The sequence below is a fragment of the Centruroides vittatus genome, unplaced genomic scaffold (genome assembly GCF_030686945.1).
Source record: "Centruroides vittatus isolate TY-2023 unplaced genomic scaffold, ASM3068694v2 contig_784, whole genome shotgun sequence".
NCBI lineage: Eukaryota > Metazoa > Arthropoda > Arachnida > Scorpiones > Buthidae > Centruroides > Centruroides vittatus.
In genome coordinates, this window is record NW_027122505.1 from 147,581 (window position 1) to 172,424 (window position 24,844).

Here is a 24,844-nt window from a genome sequence, read left to right on the forward strand (position 1 = left end):
ACATTTATATAAAACTTCAAAGTAATAAAACAATTTCTACACTACCATGTTAAACACAATTATAAGACACTTAATTTCATCTGCAATTTTTCTAACAAAATGTAATGGTGAAAGTAATGCTGTAATTTGTAAACAAAATGAGAATATTGCACTGTCAAGTTAGGGGTATGTTTTTTCTTTTTTTCAATCTACAAACTCATTGCTGTTTCCATTGTGTGTTAATTATCAAAGTTCTTTGAAATGACTTCATTAGGGAATAATTAAAAGAAATTGTGTATCAGTTAGATACAAATTCAAATGTCTAATATCATCAATTATATCAAATTTGAATGTAAAGAAATGGAATAGAAGAGAACTTGACAAGATATCTGTATCTTGCTGTCAAGTTCTCTTCCATTCATTTTTGATTTTTGCCATTGTTTTTCCTGAAGAATGTGTTGTGGCACACAAATTTTCTAAAAACAATGACTTAGGCAAATTTAAAGCTATACGAGTTCCTTAATTAGAATTTAAAATAGGGTTGGATGAGTTATATGCTAATCACATAAAAAAGCAGTTTGAAAGGAAGTGCAGTTAAAACATGCAACCAGTGAGTTACCTGCACAAAATTACAATGAATAACTTTAACATTCAGCATTTTTCATTTATTTATTTTAAAATATTATATTTAATACGTTAATTTTTAATCTTATCTTTATTGCTTCATTTACAAATCTTATCATTTCTAATTTTAGTTGCTTGTTTTGTTATAATGAATGTCAGGAAAAAGTTCTCACAAGTTTGTGTGATTTAGTTTTAGTTAATAATTTTCTTTTTAGGATAAAAATCATTTGAAAAATGAAGCTTTTTATTAGCTTCTATTTTTTTGTAATTCTAAAAGACTTGTTGTCCAATCCAGTTTATTTGACTTCAGGTGTACAATGCAAGTTTCTGTAAAAGACTAGTTTGTTTTTCAACAATATTTTATGCAATTGATCAGTTGATCTTTAATTTTTCCTTTCACCCCTTTTTGTAAACATTTACCTTGACTTGCCTAAAATTCCTCAATTGGCCTAATTTTCTGCCACTCAGGATTGTCATTTTTGATGAAGGTGGTTTTCTTGTCACACACAATCTATTATGGCTTTGGCATATGGGGACTTGCTTAATCTTGCCAGAAGACATTGTGCTTGAGAAAGTTCTTTCAAATGTCAGGTATAAAGTGACATCTTTTTACTTGATCTTATCTTATGTATTTAAATGTCACTGAGCATTGATAGCAAAACTTGATTTTCTGATTAGGACTTGACTGCGTCCTTTCTGTCATATTGCAATACAATCCAAAATGTTGTCCTCAAATCTTTTTACTTGGAAAATTTTGTTGGCAGGTGTACAGATGATATCACTGGTATGAAGTCCACCAATTGCCGTTGATTGTAATGTGTGTGAATGTAAAGTAAGATTAGTCATCCAAAATGAACTCATCGGAGAACTTTTGCAATAATTTTCTGTACATAGTCTGTTTTGAAATTCTTGATTTGCAAAATGGGTAACAGTTAACTTTTCCTAATGTTTTATTTGTGCAATAGTTCTTAATTCTAGGCATAAGACATTATCTTTTGTTTTCATTTTGAAAGAAACAGATTCTAGAACATTCGACAACATCTCATGTACTTAAATTATAGCATGTATAGCACAATTAAAAATTATTGTAAAATGTGTTTTAAATTTACATTGTCTATATATTTTTAAGTTCCGTGATGGCACGTTTCATTTATTGCAGGATGAAAAATATTACATTTAAAGTATAAAAAGTATATTTTGAAGTCATTAAAGGCACAATTTTTTTTGTCTTAAAATGGTGTATATTTTTTAAAAGTATTTTATCCTGTGTGTGTGTATATATATATATACTGTATATCTTGGCGAATAAGACAATAGTTGAAACATAAAAAAAGGCCCCGAAAATCCGGGGTTGTCTTATAGGACAGATACAAAAAATTCGATTGAAATTTATATAAAAAAACCATTATAAATAACGGACAAACCGTAATTATTTACTAGTAGGGAGTAGGGTATGTACACAAAATAGAATAGCCCATATGATGTTTTTGTGAATATTCAAGATCATTTCCCAAATGCCGAATCAGTGCGAATGCTTGCAACAATCGCAAGGCAGTGCTGCCAGATGCAAGAAAATAAATTTGTTCATTTGAAAAATTACAAATAGGACATAATTCCATATACACTATACAGTATTATTATTCAGATGATGATTACTGATCTAAACTAAATTCATAGGCCGTTGATAGTTTGGGGTCGTCTTATAGGACAGATATATGCTAAAACTATAAAACTTTGATGAAAATTTATACCTCGTCTTATCTGAAGGTCGTTTTATCTGCGGAAGTATACGACTTGTGGTGTGTGTGTGTGTACACACAGTCTATCTCGGCAGTCTATACATTGGGCTTTGGTGTGTGTGTGTGTGTGTGCACACACACACACCAAAGCCCAATGTATTAATACTTAGCTAAACAATAGCCTGATTAATTATGGCAATTGTGTGGTTTAGTATTTATTGTTGATTTTTAGAAATTTTTTTTCTCCTTCACAATAAAAATTATTGGCTGGTAGCTAGAGTGAGATACTTTGTACAGGTCTCTTTCTGGACACCTGTTATTAGTAACAAAACTTTTTTTTGATCCTAGAAAAGGTTTCTGTGAATAGTTAAATAACTTGGTGAATAATTTCATTTCACAGATAAAACTTAAATTTTATAATAACAAAAAGTTCTAGGATTTCTGTAAGTAATATATTTTAGTTTACACAGGCTTTGCTGTACTAATAAACTGGAATTGCACCATACCAGATTTTTTCCTTCAGTTTATGAAAGATTCACTTTGAACAGGTTTTAATATTTTCTTAAACTATATCAGAAAACATTACACAGCTATGGCCATTTTTTACAAGACTGTCTTGTTTATAAAATCGTACTGCCTGCTGTGTTACCGTCTTACAGGTATGAAGGAGTACATGACAGAAGTTGCAATTTGGCATAGAGTATTAGGTGCCCAAATCATGCGCACATAAAAAAAACCAGACTCGTAGGTATCCAGGGGACCAAGAACAGAGTCAAAATAAAATTCAAAATGGTGACACACACTACAGACAGACAGTAGTGCAAGATTTGCACATGCATAATGCATGTGCAAATCTCACACTTGTTGGGAAGTTGGAAATGCAAATGTTGTGAAATCAAATTTTGATAAATGCATGCGTTGGGAAATTTGAAATGAGAAATCGAATTTTGACGAACAAATCTTTGAAAAAAAAACTCATTTACCTGTCTTGTGTTATACCCCATATATCTCTGGTTGCCACGTGCTGACCTTGACCAATTGACCCAAGATATCTTGTCTCAGCATCAAACATTTTTCAAAGCAGATGGTGCTAGTTGTTATAATTTTATATTAAAACTTACTTCTGAAATATAATTTGTTTTTGTTTTACATTTATTAATATATATATATTGTTTGTGCAAAATAAAAAAATAAATTTCGGATGATACGATAGCAACGATTAATTTTTTTCAAAAACGGGAAATTTTCGTTAGGCATGGACAAAAATTCAACTCTGGGCAACACGCAACGGAGAGAAATTTCGAAATTGGATAGGTTAATTTTACCGAAAATGCCTCGTGGATGACCTCGTGTCTGAGGCTGGCGAAGTTTGAAAGATCACGCTCAAAACCAGCAATCCCAAAAATTGGAGAATGAGACCCGCCTTAAGGCGTCAAAGTGATCCCAATTACTAGTGAGTCTCCAGACATAGTCTTGTCCCAAATATGGTTTTACAGTTTTACTTGTTTATAGTAAAATTACTTTTACATGCATCAAGCCTAGTAATAAATTTATGTAAATTAATTCAGTGATTCCAATTAAAGACAGAAATATTCAAATGCAAGAATTAAGAACTATTCTACTTCAAAAAATTCTCATTCCCAAGAACTTGTGCTAGGTATTAAAGTTATTAAATGCATTCATTAAGTTCACATGACAGCAAACAAACCAATTAAAGCTGTGTTCTTCAATCTTTGGTCCACAGACCAGCGATGGTATGTGAAAAATTTTGTAGACTGATAACACACTAAAAATTGTAATGTTAGAACAATAATCTTAAATAAAATATATATCAACATCCGAAGTCTGATGTATTGATACTAATCCAAATTCTCGCTGTAATTAATTGGGCTGTTGTTATACTATAATTAATAATTAGCTTACAAATTGCTTAGTTTTTATTAATTATAGCATAATAATAGCCCTATTTAATTACAGTGAGAGTTAGGATTAATAAAATATCTACAGTAGTTTTTATTTGTCTTAAGGTTGTAGAATTTCTTAAATGTGGTTTAATATGAGGAATTTTCTGCCCTAATTACTGTTCTTTAGCCTAAAAACCTGATTATAATCTTTCATTTAAATTCCAATTAAAGAAAGGAATCATACATATATACCATAACCTCAGTTTTAACCTATTTAAGACAACTTAAAATATAGGGGGGAAAAAATAATGTAATTAAACATTGTCCTAAACTTCTGCTATTTGTGGTATATTCCGAAATTTGGGTAAACAACAACATATCCTTGTGTATTTTAACAATATAAGTAATTAATGTAAGCAATGCATGTGCATTAATGAGAGCAATTATAGTTGGACTGCTTTCTGTAGTAGTGTAGCCGCTTGCAGTTTGCAAGATATTCCTATTTTTGCCAATCCACAGGTGTGAAAAGGTTGAACACTGAATTAGAGTACAAAGAAGTAGTGTCTTGTCCTGCTGTCTAAATTCTTGAATGTAAATTGTGTTTGTATTTTGTTTTGTGGATATTTGGTACAGCTATGCCTAAGATGTATGTGGTTTTGTTTGTTAATGAACATGTCTGGTATGTTATGGATTTTGTCTGTTTATAGCTGTCATAATAAATTTTGTTTTCCATGACAGTCTGAAGCATTTGGTTGCTGGGTGCTTCTGACGTATGTTAATGTAAGAGTCAGTTTACGTAAAATCTTGCAGCGTGATGTGTTGTGTAGGAAATGCCGTAATATGCTTTCAATATCAATATTTTGTAGTATGTAAAACACTATTTTGCATATTCCTTGACTTTAAGCAGCATTGGAAAAATTCTTAAATGGTTTTTAAAAATTAAATATCCAGAATATGAAAAAATGCCTTCTGAGTGGTTTTTCATATTATTATTAGCAAATATTTCAGAACACAACACATGGAACAGACAATCATTTTAAAATTCAGATTTTACATCCATATTTTTAACGTTTCTTTACATTGCTTTAAGTATTAGTGTCAGCCAGAACTTTGTTGTTAATTTGTGGTATTAACATGATCTTTTGCATTGAAGATAAAAATAATGTTATATGTTTTGTATTAGGTTAATGTTCCAATGGAAAAATAAGGTTTTGGAAATATGAAATCTTCCAAATCCATTAATGGATATTGGTTTGTAGATGTTAAACTCTAAACTGGAAATTATAACTAGAGATGGGCAAATACTCAAGTACTAGAAAGTATTAGATATTAGAGATGTTGAATATTATTATTATGATAAATTCAAATTCTATGAATACTTCCAATATTGTGCCATACGTATAGTGATGGATCCAGAAGTACTCAAAGGGGAGTTAATTCTAACATTAAAAAATATTTGAATAATTGTAGACATTAACACTTGCATGATGATTTTGTTTATCAATCTGCAATACATATTTTCCATCATAAATATTTTAAAACATTCAGAAGTTTGGCACAAAAAAACGAATTAAAATTTATTTGTTCAATGTTGTTTCCTTTTATTTGCCACTGCATCTGACTCTTCAGCTTCTCTGGTTTAATTTATAACAAGAAAAAAAATAGACTAATCTTGAATATTTTTTTTTTTTTTTTTGAATTCTTCCTTTTTAAAATAAAAATCTGCAGTACAGGGCAAATGAGAACAATTTTGTTAATTTATTGTAGTTGAAATAAAGTACCTAAGAAAAGTAACTTTGAAACTCAGTCAAAATTAAAAGTTTGAAGTTTCATTTCTTAAAATTTAGTATATTTTTCTTTTCACTTTGATTTATTTTAGTATGTATGTACTTATTTAACTTGCTCAGTTAAATTGAGTTCACAGAGTATTAGAAAAATTCAATTGGGTAAATATCAAAAATTTGATTATTAACAACTCTAATTATAATGCATATACATAACTTTGAAACATTAGCAGCAGCAACTAAGTGATAACTGAATCCACTGTATTGTCTTAACCAATAATGTTAGTAGAAGTTGGATGACAACAGTTAAATTTAACATATATATATATATGCTCTCCTACTTAAGAACAATTTGGCCCCTCAGTACCTTCCTTCAAAGTACTGAAGATTGCACTGAAAATGTTAAAAATTCCAGGAAAAAAAAACTTTTTACAAAAGAAACACAGCAAAATGCATGGGGTGCACCTGCACCCCGCGCGCCTAACGGCGGAAGTTTTTTTAGCGCGACCATTGGAGGGGGTGGACCCGAGTTAGTGTACTGAAAAAACGATCATTGCTTGATATCGAATCAGTCATAATACAAATGACGAATAAGACCATAGAAGGCGTGTAAATAAGATTTTTAAGGCCAATAAACGGAAAAAAGTGTCCCATAGACTTAGCATTGAAAGTTTGAAAAATGGCGTTTTTGGAAATATTTATTGCTAAATGGTCCTGAAAACAAGTTTATTTGTCTGAATAATGCCAGAAAATTTCTCGTAACCAAATTAGAAGTAAAAAAAACGATTAAAACAAGCGATTTTATAGCGACTGTTTACATAAGTCAAAGTGGTAGTCTGCGGGGGCGTGGCATTTCGCGGGAATTTTACCGACAATTGTTTTTACTGGTGGATGTAATAACAGACAAAGAAAGTGACCAATTACAGTGTAAAAGAAGTTAACTATCGATGTTATCTGGCAATAATTCGCCTTTTTATCTCTAGTTGCTGTAGAGTTTCAGGGGGTGTACTTTTGAAAATACTGAAATATTTTTGGCCCGGGGTTAGTGACAAAGCATTTAATGTTTGGAACAGTTAAAAAACACATACGGGAATACGATTCAACGATTAGATAGCAACAGACTTGTTTACAGTTTGAAAAATAGACTTTTGAAGTTGACGATTTTTTTCCTGAAAAATTCGCGAAACGTAATACTTTTTCGTTTTCGTTATAAATAAATAAAACAGATATATTTTAAGTAGTATTGTTGATTAATACATCAGAAACACAATCCCACTTAACGTCAAAAACCCCGAAAAAATCGCGAAAAAAAATTTTGATTTTTTTCACCAGACACCCGTTAGCGCGCGCGGGTGCCGACACCCCCGCGCGCCCCTCCCGTGCATATACATAACTTTGAAACATTAGCAGCAGCAACTAAGTGATAACTGAATCCACTGTATTGTCTTAACCAATAATGTTAGTAGAAGTTGGATGACAACAGTTAAATTTAACATATATATATATATGCTCTCCTACTTAAGAACAATTTGGCTATGTCTAAAATTTAAATTTCTGAAGTTCCCTTGCCACATTTGGGGTAGTGGGCTAAAGTCAATCTTTAGCCAGTAATAAATAAACTTTTTAATAAATAATTAATGTGGATTTATTTCTATTGGGGGTTCCTACTTACCTGGAAAGTCATGGAATTTGCCTCCTTGGCTACCTTGTTAATTATTATTCTGACAGTGATTGACCAAATGTAGCTGCTTGCAGGCAGCAAGAAGTAATGTGGTACAACTTACAAAATGGGGTGAAGAATATTTTTAGGACCCAAAATTTCTTCAAATTATTGCAATTATTATTATTATAGAGTTTGGAAATTAAAATTAATCATATGTATAATTGTATGGTAAGACTATTTAATTTTACATGAAACACTAAACTGATAAGTTAACATAAAGCATTCTTTTAATCTAAAATATTAATTTAAGAGTGTTATTGTCATAAGATAGCAAATACAATTATAAACTTGATACAATATGTTGATCAATAGAAATAAAATTGAAATTAGTGCCATAAATGATTTTTATAACTAAAAATAAATTTAGTGCGCACACTGACTGACTGACATCCAAAAAAACAAAGTTTGACAATGACTTCAGAATGATTTTAAGGCTCAAAAATTTCAGTTAAGGACAAACTTTAAGTAATGGTCACCAAAAAATATTTAAAGGAAAATTTTAATTTGCAAATTTTGTATTATTAAATTTATTTTCCCATCATAGTTGTTTTGTCTAACTTTAAAACATTCCTTTATACTAAAGTTAATAGTTAAAAAAACATTTACAATTTAAATAATTTCATTAAAAAATTTTTGAACTTGTAACCAGAACGGAAGCTAGGTCTGGGCTCTGATAATTAATACTGGCTTGTGTGTGTAGGCCATCAATGGCTAAATGGATAAAAGACTGATAGTTGGTCACAAGTTTGCATCTCACTGATGGGCTGGCTACATGGAGTTTTCCAGGTTTTCTTTACAGATCTAACTCCTAAATAGGGTCAGTTTCCTATAAAGTTGTCCTGGGAGGCATCCCTCCTTGGCAGATTGTCTAAGTGTTGCGTTATTTTCCGTCATTCTATCCATTCTGAGATACTTAACTGCTTTCCATATCTGATATCATTAAAGCATCATCTGAAAATTTTTACACAATGTTTAGTCCTGGGCAGTAGAAATTTTCATATCCAGGTATTTGAGATAATTTAGATTTTGGTTTTTTTGAAACAGCATACCATTTTGAAAACATGGTTTCTCATGAAAATTGTGAAGATTTTCTACTAACCAGTAATTTATGAGAATTAACATGCACAAAGATAAAAAATATGAAAAAAAACATGCTTTGTTGCTAAAAATATTTTTCTCTAATTCTTCATCTGCAATTTAGTTGAAGATAGGCAATAATTCATGTACTGTACTTTGGTCTTCTCTACCAACTCTAATTCATGTACATTACACAATATATCCCATTATCTCTGATTGAAACTACTGTATATGAAGATGTTTTACATTTACTTTTGGAATAAATTTTTCAATATATTTCTTTGGACTGAGATTTAAGGAAACTGTTTGTTTATATAATACTTTCTAGAATTTCAGATTTTTGTCCTTTGTCAGCAGATGATTTATACATTAGACAATTTATTTTTAGCCAGTGCATAAAACACCTGCTGACAAGGGAGAAAAGGTCTGAAATACAAGAAACTATTGTATAAATGAAGTTTTCTGTTTATTAGTCTACAGGGTTAATCTCTTGTTCTTTGAAACAATACGTTAATAAGACTTAGTGCACTGATTTAATAGATTAGTTGTAGTAAAACTAATAACAAATAATGCAAGTGAAAATAAAGATATTTTGTTTTGACTTTTGACAACTAAGATCTCCCATTTTTGCTAATCAGAAAGTACACTAGTGTAATAAGTTCTATTAATAAATAAGGTCCAAGAAGACAGTAATATACACAGAAATGTATAGGAATAGAAAATTATTTAACATAATTTGAACTAAAAATTCTTAACTATTTTTATTTGAAGATTAATTTACTTTGATATCTTTGTAATATCCCTTTTTAACTTTGCTGTCATATAAACACGTAAGAATGTTACATCATGGCAAGTTGCCATTTAAATGTGTTGTGGACAACAGTCAAACTTCCAACTTTTTTATACCATGCTTTTATGTACAGTACAGTACATTGTATTGAATAGAACGTTACTTAATTTTTGCAAAAAGAAAGCAAATATTGAGGGCAAGAACATTTTTAAGATGAATGTGGTTGTGGAAATTACTTTGTATTTCATTATAGGACTATTTAGAATGATAATTTTGTTTTAAAAATGAACTTTAACACCCATTAGTAAAACACCACAATCCTCAGTCTTAAAATTCTTCTGTAGTAAAATTTGATGTTTATGTTAAACTTTTGTGTAATAAATATTATAGTACTAGCAAAGAATGTCCAGCATTGTCTGGGAACTTGTTATACAATAGCATATGTTTTCTGTAGGGTAGCAGAGTTAACAGTGCAAAAGTTGGTGTAAATCAGAGTGGCCATTTGTGGGGGATGAAATCAGAGGGATAATGGTCAGAGTTTTAAAGTAGGGAGTATTTTTTGGAGGATTGTAAAGAGGAACTATGCAGATCTCTCAAAAGGTTTGAGGGTAGGAGGATGAAATCAGTGAGGAGTGATGGGTCTGAATTTTATAGTAGTCAATGTTTCCCACAAGGTACCAGAGATGTTTGCATTCTGGTTTAAAGCAGATATATTTTTTGACAATTATGACTTTCTTCTAGGCATTTTGTCATTAAGGTTCACTTGCACATGCATACACCTGAAAAATAGCCAAAAAACACAGTTTATGTAGGTAGCTATTTCATAACATAAAAGTAATTCTTATTTTTAAATAGTATGGTAGGATTAATATTAAAATAATGAGCACATACAAATACTATAGGCCTACTTACAAAAGTTTAGTTTCATCTTAGACCGGCCTGGCAAATCCAAATTGTTTCGTGGGCCACTTTGATCACGTTTAACATTATGGTGGGCCACAATTTAGGCAAACATGCTTTTAAAAAAGTAAAACAAATACAAAATGAATAAGATTTTATTTTTATACCAAGAGTTTGTACTTGTGCATTATAACAATGACACATGCAAATTTTCATTTATTTAATTGTTTTGGTATACATATAACAGGAAACAAAAGTTTTAATATAGATATATCATCTCTTAGCGGGCCACACAATTTAACGTGACGGGCCACGGGTTGGCCAGGCCTGATCTAAGAGAAGTAAATTTGCTCTTCATAGTTTTATCTGATAACATAAACAAATAACCAAGACAATATAAACAAAGCATATGCACAACTATCCAAACTACATGAATCTAAACAGAAAGTAAAAGATAAGAAACTTAAAAATTCCACCAGATGGTGAAGGGGATTGACCTTGACTGGAGCAGACAAATGTCACAGTAAAAAACATTATTCTTGTGCCTTTTCCTTTTTTTTAATACGAAAATAGCATATAACCTATGTTCATCTGGAAGGAATAAGCTTTCCAATAGGGAAATAATTGTAAAACTTGGTTCAGTAGATTTCAAGATTACCTCTAGTAAACATTCTCGCTTTACATATTAGTATAGAAGTATAAATAGATAATGAAACTTCAAAATTAGTATACTAAATAAATTACTAAGTGATCTAGCTATTATGGTCACTAATTATTGCATATTTTTGGCCCATTTAATGTGCCATTCTCAGGCAAGAGAGTTGGTGATTTCACTTTCAGTGGTGAATGCCTGATGATGGCCTGTTAACTAGGCCAAAACATGTTTGCATTATTCAAATTTCACCAGTATTAACTCCTTAAACATAAAATTGGCTTAATTTGTTCCAAGACAATCTACAGATAGAAAAGTTGTATAAGAAAACTAGTCAAACAAGTTCCTCTTGTAGCCTGAAAGGTAAAAACAGTCTCCATAAACATATCAAAAAGAAATTTTCAGAGTTAAAGGTGCATTATGAATTTAATATTTTCATAAGGGTGCATGTGTTTGAGATTTATTTTATGATGCTTAATTTATAATGCTTATTAAAATAATTTTTACTATTATAATCCTTATTCTTGATTTTAAATTTACTTTGTGTGTGTGTGTGTGTATAATATATATATGAAACAATGGTGATACACACTATTACTATTAAACTGACAATTATGTTGAGAATTGTTTAGTCCTTTTTTTTGCAGTTGTCACATATGATAAATGTTTCTTTCAGTAGATATGACGATGATTACATAGAATACATATCATGATGAATGAAATAAGGAAAAAGCAATGCTGTGTTTCAAAGCAGAAAACAAGTGGAAATCAGTATGTTGTTTCATACTGTGAAACTAATCCATTGTTTCCCAATAAAATTTATAAAGTTTCAGTATATTAAGTCAGGAAACTCATTGTGGTATTTGTCTTTAGCCATCATGACTTTGAGATGGTATATTTTGAAGACTATAAAATCTTTCCAGCTTAGAATAGTGCATATGTAGTAATCATGTATATTCAAATTCTAGAATTTTTATTGGATGGTGCCATTTCAATCATCCAGGAAGTTATCACTTGCTAGTTTCAATTAAATGTACAGCCACGAGACCAGAACAGTGTTCAGTAATACAGAAATGTAGTCTAGTTATCCTACAGTTACGGCTTATTTCTAAGCAATATATATCTCCATTCTAGAATCCTAAGTAGTTAAGTCAGTATATGTTTTCTCTGGTAAGACCTGTTAGTGATGGCATTATTTCTATGGTGTCATTACTTTTGGCACTAAAATGATGAAGACTTCATTTATGCAGACTTGAGATATGCAAGAGGAGAGAGAAAGCAAGGTGAACCAAGATCACATACCTAAGCAGTACTATCCCTCCTCTACTTGTGTTCTATCAAAAGTGAAGAAAGGTCCAATGGATTTTACATGTCAATAGGTTGCATTGCATCCATTATATGGAAGTTAAGTTGCTGAACTACTGCATGTGCACCATCTCGAGAGGAGGAAAAATGTGATGTTCACCAGATTGAACTTTTGAGGATGGGGAACTGGTAAATTTCTGTTTTCCTTTTCTGAATAAACTGCAGTGTGAGTGCAAATTCTGATCCTATAAGTTCTCTTTTCCCTCTTCATGTCTGCATAAACACAGCCTAGTGTTGATATAATGATTACAATGATTGACTAACCAATCAATTTTATATCATTTTTAACTCTATCTCAGAACATCATGTAGAGATACTCTAAACAATTCTTTGCTTTTCCCTCAACCTTCTAATTTCTTGCTCTAACATTCTGACATAAAACACCACTCATATTTTCAAGCAGGCCATATTTAATTGCTATAGCTTTGCTTAATTAAATCCACATAATTCATATCTGAATGCTGAACATTAGAGCACCTATTATATTTACAGATGCTTCAAAAAAATAATACTTCCACATTTGTGTTGTTAACTTTTTTGCTAGATGTGTAGTGGCAGATTGTCTTCTGTGTAATTCTCCATGTACTGGTACAAGAAGTCAACCCAGTTCTGAAAAAAAGTATGATTCTACCACTATACCAAATGATCTTGCACTTTTTCCATATAAGTTAACATTTTCTTAATTTTTAAAGCATCTTGTGTTAACCATACTTAAAATTGGCCTATTTATTATTAATAATGGAACTTTTAAACTTTTTTTGATTACCTATAACTTTATCACAATTTTAAACAACTTCATGCTTGCCAAAAATTTTTCATAGTATAACACTTTCAAATTTCTCTACTAGAAAATTTGATATTGTTTTCAACAGATCTTGCTCATGAATTAATTATATAAAAATGTTCAGAATATAAATGATTAGAATAGCATGGTAACATTTCCCCAATTAAAGCAATCTAAATATTTGTTGATTCTTTTTAAGAATAGATCTATTTAGTCATTTGAACTGAAATGTAAATATTTTCCCTATTATGAAAATAAGCAGGATCGGTTACGAATACTTTTGTAAATCGATCATTTATATTGTCCGTTTAGGTATAAGATTAGAATGCATTTTCAGATGAGCAGAAATCATTTTAAACTTATTGCCTTGCAGTAAACGAAAGTTTTCACTTTCACCTGTACGAATTGAAAATCAGCCATTTAAAATTCAATAAGCTCAAATTTAAAATGCAGAAATGATTTTAACTTTAGATCTTCAAGGTTATGTCATATGATATTGGACAATTGATTATATTTAATACAATTTTGTACAGGCTAAACAAGTAACTGAAGTAGTTTCTCCAGATTCTAATTTGTCACATCTATTGTATTAGCAAATATAAAAGATTTCCACACTATTCCATCCATCTAATAACTTCTATTATAAGTCGATACAAAACAGATCATTTCACATCAGCAATTTTTTTTCCTCCTTTATCCATCGGTGTATTTTCTGATTTAATAAACAAGTGTCTTACTTTTCTCGCTGTTTACATATGAGGGAAAGTATGGCATTGGTAAAAAAATGACCTCCCAAGATTTTTACATTTTTGGATTCTGGATCCTTGAAATGTCGAGAAATGCAAAAAAAAAAAAAGTTTTTTCTCCTACCTGTATGGATGTTAAGTATGGGAGCAGGATTTTGTTCACCTTCTTTGAAGTTTAATAACTCCCGTGCCTTTTTGTGGACTCTGAAATTCCGCAGGGAAGTTTGTATATTAGGGGTATTGATACTATTAAATTTTGGTGGTTAATTTAAAGGTCAAGGAATTGGGAGGAAATATAAAGGTATGTCATACCTAGTCAGATTTAATGAAGATTTTTACCTGTTGATTTAAAAATTTTTCTTTTTGTAAAACTACTCTCAAAGTTAAGCTTGTTGCCATTTTATAATAATTGAGTTTAAAAAAAAAACAGTCGGTGCCATCACAATTTTTAAATGTTTTTGCCGGGAAATGTAGCTAACTCGTTGTATCTGCATGTTTTCGACTCGTTTAACTTATAAAATATTGTATGACTTCAGCATAACTTTAACGATCGATCGGTATCGCAGATCTTTCTCTGTGGTCGTGAAATTAGTCGCCAGCTACCATTTTATTTTTTAAAAAAAAAAACGTTTCTTGTCTCGTTCCGCTAGACAATTATGACTGTCCGTAGTCGTCCGTGTCCGTCGGAAAGTAGAAATCGAAGTCTAATCATTCCATTCCGCGATTTCGTACCGTTTGTTGCTAGGCAAGTCTATACCAGTGATGGTGAACCCGTGACCCGCGCGACGATTTCAAGGTACTCATTGAATATTTAAAAAGCATTAGGCTTTTATAAGTTATGCAGTTTTAAAATCTGGCAAGTATTTCATATGTAATGTGAAAGCAAGGTCATAAAGTTTTAAGACTAATCATGAACCTCAGACAGAAAAAAAAATTGTCAAACAGCAAATTTCCCATTAAACGAAGTATTTGGTTCCGTTATAATAACTTATATAATTTGTTGTTCTATCAGAATAGATAGATAAGGCTTAAGTATTATTAAATTAAATACTTGACCCGCGATTCGCAGTTATTAAACTTGGTATTCAATTTTGATCCACCTTCGGAGGAATGCTCGCTATCGATGGTCTACGTGAATCCTTTTTCTGGTCGAAATATTACGGATATAAGCCAATCAAAACTTAGAATCTGTTGTTCGAATACGCCAGTGTTTTGGATATAAAATGTGCTTGTGATCAAGATAAGTAAATCGAATAGTTTAAACTTCAATTTGTAAAGTTGTTTTTGGTAAGTCAAATTATTTTGATACCTCTCCAATTACCTAAAATTAGACGGGAAAATGAAGTGGCGTTATAACTTTTGGTATTGTTCTGTTGTTTTTAATATCTGTATATAAATTAGTGAGCTTAAATTTTTAAGATAAAGAAGTGATTAATATAACAGCTGAAGATTTTTTTTTTACAAATTTAAATCAATAAATTACAGTACTTTAATAATTAAAGACGAAAGAGAACTGTTGCATTTTATATGTACTGTGGACAGTACGTGGTGTGTTGTGGTTAGACTAAAATAGTATTATCGTTTAGTGGTCAGTTGATAATTATTCGTTAAAATGCTGTCATTCACAATTCTCATTTCTGTCTACACACACATTTAAAGTGATGAAAGGATATATTTTAATTGGTTCTGTAATGCTCGGCCAAAGTAGATGATCAAATTATTTTTGATTCTACTTGCGTATCAATTAAGATAAGAAAATGATATTTGTTAATTAACGTTAACTCCGGTATATCCTGGTATTTTCATTTCGAATTACTGTTGTCGATTTTTGCTTTATTCTAAAGCTTCTTGCTATTCCAAAATTTGCTTCGTTGCAAAAAAGATCAATTCAGTTAACATTCCGTTTTTGTTTAGTGTGAGAATTAATACAATTTGTGATATTCTTAGCTTTAATATTGTTTTAAAAAAAAACACACTTTATTGTGAAAATTGTCCCAGTAATAAACTTTTTTAAATGCTATTTTCACTTTACTTACAATTCGCAAGTAATTTCACCGACATTTTTATATTATTCTATACATCTTTAAAAATTTGTTTATAAAATTCTTATAATCTGAAATCCGATTTAACGATGACGAAATAATTTCATGAATCATGTTTTTAGTTTTTTTTTAATGACCTTCAGAAACATTTCTGTAGAGGTTCTCTACTTCTAAAACGATTATAAAAATTAAGACAGGTTATTTAACTAAGTTTTCGAGGAAATTTTTTTTCCTCCCCATAATTTCGTTGTTAATACGTGAAATTAATTAAATTATTTAAAATAGTAATCGTCGATATCGATTGCTGTTTGTTTGGTTAGACAAAACGAATAAAGGAATTTTTAAAACCGGTTATGTTAATTACAAACTGATGAATATATATATATATTTTGTTCATGCAAAATATCGATTGCCCATTCTAGAAAAGCTTTTTAAAATTCTTTGAAAAAGTAAGCATTGAACTTAAAATCGTTGCGATGTCACAACGCTATGATTACGTGTTCAGTTCCAGTTTTTGATTTTAAAAACCAATGTAAATCGGTTATCGTTCTTATCATTTCAATAACAACTTTTGATTATTACAAATAGTTATTTTTAAAATGTTTTTTTATAAACTTCTATTTCGGTTATGGTTACCGAAACTTACCGATCTATACTTTAATTATTTCAGTACGAAACAGATAAATCAAATGGCTGCTGTTTTTAAGAACTATATTGAAATTCTGAATAGATTATAATCGATCTTTATTAATATTCTAAACAGTCTTTTTTTTATATACAAATAGTTTTATCGTTTTAAAACCGAAAAGAAATTACCGTTGTTACTACTATTGGCTTCTTTTTTGGATAGTTTGTGTTAATTGCGAGAGATGGTTAAATATCGATATTTTCAAATGATTGTATTGTATACGTTTATTATATGCAAGATTTATTTCAGCAGTTCTCGTCGTAGAACAATGTGTGTAGCGCTTTCTGTGCGTTGTGAATGTTTTTAAAGGTTATCTCCCTTCCTTCCAGTTAGATAAAGGCTAATATACTTCGCTGACGTCATCCTATCACAATACCTTTCCCATCTGCACGCTCTTAACACTTCAGGGATTTCGTTCTCGAACTAGAATAGGTAAGTTCTGTTTCTCGTCTTGTTTTTGTCGGTTTCTTTGTCTGTTCGAGTTTTTTTCCCCTCCGTGTAGAATCGCTTGTTTTTTTTGTCACGTCTGACATTTTTTTTTCTTTTTGTATTCTCTATTTTCGAAGTTAAAGTGGTACGAAAATTTTTGATTTGTATTGCGTCATTGTTTTTTTTTATTACTCGAAAGTCGCCCGAGACACTTGGCATTATGCCTCGTGTAGACTTAATGCTAGTCATTCTACGGGCAGACAAATTTAAAAATCTGACTTTCTACGAGATGTTAAGACTCGGATAGGTGACGTAAACTGTACTCAAATACACTCCTGTATTGTTCTGTTTTTTTTTTCTTTTTAACTTCGGCCTTGAAAGGTTAGCCGATTGCGATGTGATATATCGCGAATGAAAAAGAAATGGTTTCTAGTAAATTATCGTCGTCGTATTTCGGGACTTTTGTAAGAATGACTCTTTTTTTTTCTATAAGTTATGACGGTCAAACTTCATCGATTTTTAACTGTGACGTTCACCCGCATCCAGTAAAATTCGTTCTGAATTCTCAATGTATTATAAACACGCAGTAGTACTTGTATGTTTAAAACATATATATATATATACACAGAACCTGTTCTCTCTCTCACGTGCCGATCGGGTCGAACGCGGCAAAAATGCCCAAAATAGTAACGGGACCACGCGTATAGCTGCGTATTTCGTAATCTGCTTCGGCGTTTTCCATTAGTCAGCTGTGACGTATTGTGTCGGCGCATGCCCCGTCGGATTATTTTCAGCGTCATCACGTCGAATGCCGGTCATCAGGCTTTTGCCGCGCCCCTATATACGGTCGACATACGAATTTTTGTTTGTTCTTAAGATCCACGATCTTTGTTCGTTCGAGGAGTTTCTAATGTTTTCCGAATGCAATCTACGATATTAAAATAACTGTCGGTCGTTAATTCGCCTGTCTGTGTGTGTGTGTGTGTGTGTGTGTGTGTGTGATAGATTAAAATTTTGAAAGATTGGTTCGTAGCGATAGCGCTCTTTCTATCTCGGCGATTTAACGTTTAAATATTACTTTTTGAATAAATTGATATTAATAACGACCACGCCGCAGCGTATGAAGTATTTGTTACGATTGGACTGTTTCCATGGGAACATTGTGTAGTTCGATTTCTAACAACCTGACCGCCGAGGATCCTGCATTGAATATCCCAGATGAGAAAGTTAGCACACCTGTGAATTATAGTGTAAGTGAACGTTCTAATGATTTAAGGAGAATTTCGTTTTAAAGTTTTATCAGTTATTAATATTACAATTATTTAACTTATTATTCTTCCTTCACGTTGATGCCTAGTCTCTTTATATAATCGCTTGTTATTTCCCCTTTTTGAGTGTCTTTCCCACCAGTCTGTATCCTTAGTTTTGTTACATATTATAATACATGGAGAATAGTGGATGTTAATTCACTTGTAGTTTGGACTATAGTAACTTTTTTTTTTCCTTTTGTTTTATACAAATATTCTTATGTTGAAAACAAATTCTCGTTTTAACAAATTAGATTATATAGTTATAGTTATTACAGTGTTTTACCCTTAGTGATAGTGTTATATAAGTAGTCCCTGCTAGAAGTTTTGTATTTAGTCTACAGACTTTTATCCAGAAGTCTCTCTTAATGGAAAAAAAATTCCTAATTATTGAATATTTTAAGAATTTTTAAGTTTTGAGAGCTTATAAATTCACTATAAATACAAAGCGAAGTAAAAATGAATGCCAATCCTTTTTTTGTTATGTGTGCATGTACAAATTTTAAGTTGTGTGTTTGTGGTGGTGTTATATATATATAAGCTTTTTTTGTTTATTGTATTTGCCAGTTTCAATAAATTTCGTAAATTTTTCAGTTTCTCATTTTGGAAAAAACTGTTGGCTTTGAAGACATGTTTCTTCTAGTTATTTTTTCTGTGTACCTGTGTATATAATAAAACTAATTAATAATAATGTAGACTTAATCTGATAATCAGATTAAGATGAATTAAACAGCTTTCCAGTTCAACATTGTAGTTTTTTGTGTGTGAAATCAGTTATCATATTCCAGTATTGCATATTTCTTATTAGAAAAAACACCCATATCTTAATAAGACAGTACGTCGACAGTCTAGTTGCAGTTCTTGTCTGTAATTGTTTGGTTTCTAATAGTTCAAAATAGATGAGAGAACTCTATATATCACTAAAAACAGTAATATTTTAAGTTCAGACTCTCTGGCAGAAGCTTTTGATATTAATAAAAATTTTATGCATTAAATGTATAAAATCTGATTATTTTTTGATTTCAAAAAGTACTTTTTGTAGCCAAAGATGATTAAACCTCAACTTGGATGGATACAGCTGACAAATTTTATTTTCAGAGAAGTTAAGTATTTTTAAATGTCAGTGTATAATTGAAAAGTTTTGTGGCAAACTCCTCAGTTGGCAGATAACCTGTCAGCATTAGACGAAGCTGAATCTTATCTTTATCAAATTCCATTGATCATCCCAAATATTGGCTATATACCAAATTTAACCCTCGTTCTGAACATTTTAAGAGACAAATTATGTATATCAATGCCGATTACAGTAAAACCTGTGTAAACCCGAAATCACGGTATAGAATTTTTTTCTGTTTTGGCCAGGTTTGACATTTCTGCTGAGATTTTAAAATCAATTTCTAATAGTGTTTTATTTAAAATATTTCTTATCTAATATTAAGTGCAAAACTTCTGTTGTATTTTTAGAAATGCTAATGATTTTTAAGTATCAAATTATAGTTAGTTACATCATGCATTCAAAGTTGCATTTTTGTATAGGATGAAAGTCAAAGCTTGTTAGGATTGAGATTTATGTAATATTTTGAAAAGTATTAAGTAACTAAGAAAATTAGCTTGTCTACTTCTTTTTCAAATTCAGGAAACATTTAGAGAAACATTTTTGTTTTATCGAATTTTGGTAAATAAGAGCATTTAGGAACTAGATCATGGAATGGGTGTTTGCAGAATAACATTTTTCCACCCCCACATTTAATACAGTAGAATTCTTAATATATATAAATTCTTAAATTATTATTTTAGCAACCTAATAGTGCTGTTTTTCCCAAACTTATAACATACAGAAGCTGTTATAAGTTTGGAGAAAAACTAGCACTATTAGATTGCTGAAATAATAATTTAATACAAATCCCGTATAAGAAACTAAATGAAGGATATATAAATTCTATTTGCAGTTAATGATAAACTTTTCATTATGTTTAAAAACTATTTTTATACAGTTGTTTTGAAATTGTATTATTTACTTATAAGAGACAATATTACAGGAAAAATTATGAATTTCTACAATATAACTTTATTAATAATTTCAAATTTCATAATCTTGTTGGGTGGATTCCCGTCCCTGATTGTCTTTTAATATTATACCATTATTTTTTAGCGTATAATCAGTATTTTTTTTTTCTACAATATATTGGTTTTAAAATTGGAGGAATTTGTTATAAGAATATCTTTGATATTGCTCAACATTTAATTTTATATTTCATTTTGCTCTTAGGGTGAAATGGCTCGCAATGGCTCCTCCCTGCAGCCTTCTAATACAGAAATTGATGACAGTCTCTATTCCCGTCAACTGTAAGTATTTTATTCTAAAAATTTAATGTGAAATTTATGTCTATGTAAAACAGAACTTGCTGTTGTTTTATTCAACAATAAACTGTTAATTAATACTAGTAAAAATGACTGTCCCATATAGATTCATCTAGTAAAATTAAGTTTTTAAAAAACTGTTTAAAGAAATTAAGAAATCATTAATTGTTAACATACTTATTACATAACAATTATGTTTCAACAAAAATTTATTATTTGGAATTTAATAAATAAGTTATACAGTAAATTTTTTGGTATTTTAGTGTCCCATAAACATAGGTCCAGTATGAAAAAAGTAACAAAACATGATGATAGTATAATGTAATTACACTCGTGTGTTGTGGCGTTACCAGTGTAACGCCACAACACACGAGTGTAATTACATTGTACACTTCACACCTACATCTAATAGTATATTATGTTTTTAACATAAAATTTCCTAGTGCTCAATGTAACCTCCTTTTAGCCAAAATTAAATTAAATGTGATTAGGCATTGATTTGAGTAAAGTTTGCAGGTGTTTTTCTTGAATTTTCTCCCATTTAGCTACTATTGCTTTCTTCAGTTCTTTATATTGTGGCATATTGCTTGCCTCCTGCATACAACTGTAGCAAGTATTTCCCACAGGTTCTCAATAGGGTTGAGAGCAGGATTGCAAGGCAGCCAAAATCTGAACTTCATTACTCTTAAACTATTCATAGATGGACTTGAACTTATGTATTGAGGCATTGACTTGTTGGTAGATCCATGTTGGGCCTTAGTTTTTTTTTCTATGTCTGTAAGTCCCTTGGCATGTCCAGTGACTGAAATCACCCAAAATATCAAATGTTTGTTGGAATGTAATTTCTATGCAATCGGTGTTAACAATTAATTCTTTCTTCATTTCTCTGAACAGTATTTTAGAAACTTCATTTTATTAGGTGAGCCTATATTTATGGGACACGCCCTTAGAATAACTTTATTTGAGCATTTTTACTTTGAAAAAATTAAAGAAAATTCATTATGATGCTATCTGAAAAAGTGCCCATAAATTGTAGTGATCAGTAAATAGAAAAGTTTAGTTTTAAATAATTTATAGCAGGGGTGGCCAACTTTTGTGCACATAAGATCTACTTTTTATCGTAAAAATGTGTCGCGATCGACTTGTTATCATAGGCATAGTCTAAGTGGGGAGGGGGAAGTGTGAAATACATACTATGTTCATACACTGTTTCAGTATGAAGTGTACTCACTGCTTATGAGTCGAGTCATAACTGCATGCATACAGTTGCGTTCGGTTACAAATATAATACATTAAGTCAAGACATCGCTAGCGATCGACCAAAATTGGCTTGGCGATCGACTTGTTGGCCACCCGATTTATAGCATAAATAGGGCCAAGTAATAAATGGGAATCAATATTCCACAGATTGGATCAATGTGAATCTGTGGAACCAATAATATGTAAGAAGATTAATTATCTGAAATCGGTTAATTAATACACTGACTGCTTTTATTACTGATTACATTTATTTAAATAAATGTACTTAAATAATTTATTTGAATTGCTGCTTGTATTTTGTACTTTTTTTTTTTGTATATTAGTTTTGAAAGTTTTAAATTTAGATGTATGTTTTCGTGATGTAAAAAATTTTGACTATGTACAATATTATATTGTTTGCCTATAGTTAAATATAATTTTTCATGAAAAGGCTTTTGAAAGGTTCAACAACAACAAATATCAAAATTATGGATAAGAGTTTTCTTTGTTTCCGGAACAAAAAAAAAATGCTTTGCTGAATTTAACTTGTTGTTTAATTTATTGTGTGTAATTTTAAATTACTGAAAATTGCATCCAAAATTTTGTCATTTGAGTCCTTTTGCACTATCTAGTTATTTTAGATGAAATACTAGTACAACCAATTTTGATTTTTATTCAAAAATAATCCTTAAAACTTGTAATGAAGGTATTTGACATGGAAGTGTAGATCTCTCATACTTTTCAACCAATATTTCTAGACCTTGTTCAGTTGGAGAGATTTTATCATAAGGTAAGTTGCTGATGGATTAAATTTGTCAACCACTCAACACGTTGCCGAAAATGAAAGGTTAACTTTGCTGTGGAACTGTTAATTTCCTCATGTGCAAAACGGCAAAGTGAGAAGAGACAAGTATTGTCTACTTTAAGAATTTTCTTAAATTTTATAAATGTAAAATTTTATTTGTCCTGGCAGTTTTTATCAAATCATTAAATTAGTGTTTAGAAAAACATTGTGCAAAGATGTTTAGTTTGTTTTAACTTGAAACTAGTTGGAGTTATTAAATTTCATTTCTAAGCCGAATTTTTAAAAACATTTAAATGAATAAAGTGAACTGGTAATGGCATCTTATATCAGATCAGTTTATAAATTTGTACATATTTGCCTCGTGTATCAGTTTGACTCAAAATGCATTGTCATGCATGTTTTGCTTCTTTATATACCTCTTCCTGCACTAATTTGTTAGAAATGTACAGTGTGGTTTGGTGATTTGTGATGTTTGGCTGTTATCAAGTGTAAAACTGAGCACTCCGGTAATCATCAATTATCATAAAGATAGCATATAATACATTTGATAAGGAATTATATTTATTTGTACAGAAATTCTTTTGCATTTTTATCACTCAAAAAGAAATCTAACTTCTACAACAGAAAAGTTTGTGGGAAGGTTTTATCCATGTATGAATGCAAAAAATGGTTTTCAAATTAAACAAAGCAGTATAGATGATAAACCCCATTCTATATCTTATATAGCAGGGGTGGCCAACTTTTGTATACGCGAGATCTACTTTTTATCTTAAAAATATGTCGTGATTGACTTGTTGTCATAGGCATAGTCTAATGGGGAGGGGGAGGTGTGAAATACATACTATGTTTAAAAAATAAAAAATAGTTTTGAACATATATTTTGCTTACCTACTCATAGCTCGCAGGAGTGCACCTCATACTAAAACGCCCTGTATATCTACCTACGTAAAAAACAACATAATTATTTAACGGACCAAAAACTCGCGTCCAGGGGAGTTAAAACAACATGAGTAATTATTAACAGTATTTATTAATTCAAATTAGCTACAGATAGACAGATTTAGAATTTATTTTATTATCTTTGCATGTCTCCTCCCATTAATGTTAACTGAGTTTGCATGTCTCTAACCAAGGAGTCATAATTAAGTGTAGGTTATATCCTGACAAAGATGATGATGATGAGTTTAATTAATATGCCTTTGTGTCCTTAATTTAAACTTATCTCGTCTACTAATACATTATCAATTAGCAGGACTTAATTGCTGCATCCATAAATCCAGTATATGTCTTACAGATCAGAAATAATAATGTTTATTTAAATCACCTGAACACATTGTGTTTTGGACCTGTTTGTCCCTTATCAGTAGGCATTTAAGACATTTTAAATTATGAGTTTTTAAAAACATTCCTAATTCCGAGCATATTCAAAATCAATATTAATCAAATAATTCCATATGTATTCATCATTGATTGTTCACATCCACTTAAACTTCCTGTAAGACCTAATTGCTGCATCCATAAATCCAGTATAATAAGTCCTGTTAATTGAGAAAGTACTAGTAGACGAGATAAGTTTAAATAATAATGAGTCTTCGATATGGGAATCGGTCAGGACAGAATGTTGTTTAGTCTTCGTTAACTTTAAAGTCTGAAAATGCCGATTCACACAGGTATGTAGATTCGAAACAAGAATAACTATATTCGCTACATTTGGTGATACTGGGCTATTTTTCTCAGTTGACATATTTCCAAAAATCATCTTCAAATTTTCTGTAAGATTAAATCAGTTTGTAAAATTATAATTTCATTTTCTAATGCCTTTTGCTCCATATGAAATATGTCTGAAGTTTTTTGGCTAATATGTTTCACACAAATCTTTTCTTAAAAGGAAAAGATATAAATTCCA

At 30.6% G+C, this 24,844-nt stretch overlaps 1 protein-coding gene across 3 annotated transcripts in view; it reads left to right on the forward strand.

Moving 5' to 3' along the window:
* The window catches only part of Uba1 (ubiquitin-like activating enzyme 1), a 77,164-nt gene that overhangs the window by 11,834 nt on the left and 40,486 nt on the right, over positions 1 to 24,844 (forward strand). The window contains exons 1-2 of one of the 3 annotated variants that reach the window (XM_067277932.1): positions 17,164 to 17,229; positions 20,803 to 20,879. In XM_067277932.1, the coding sequence (XP_067134033.1) occupies positions 20,809 to 20,879 (71 nt within the window). In that variant the 5' untranslated portion in view covers positions 17,164 to 17,229; positions 20,803 to 20,808. Of the gene's footprint in view, positions 1 to 17,163; positions 17,230 to 18,249; positions 18,477 to 20,802; positions 20,880 to 24,844 lie in introns of those variants that run through there. The other 2 variants (XM_067277931.1, XM_067277930.1) reach the window with 2 other exon arrangements.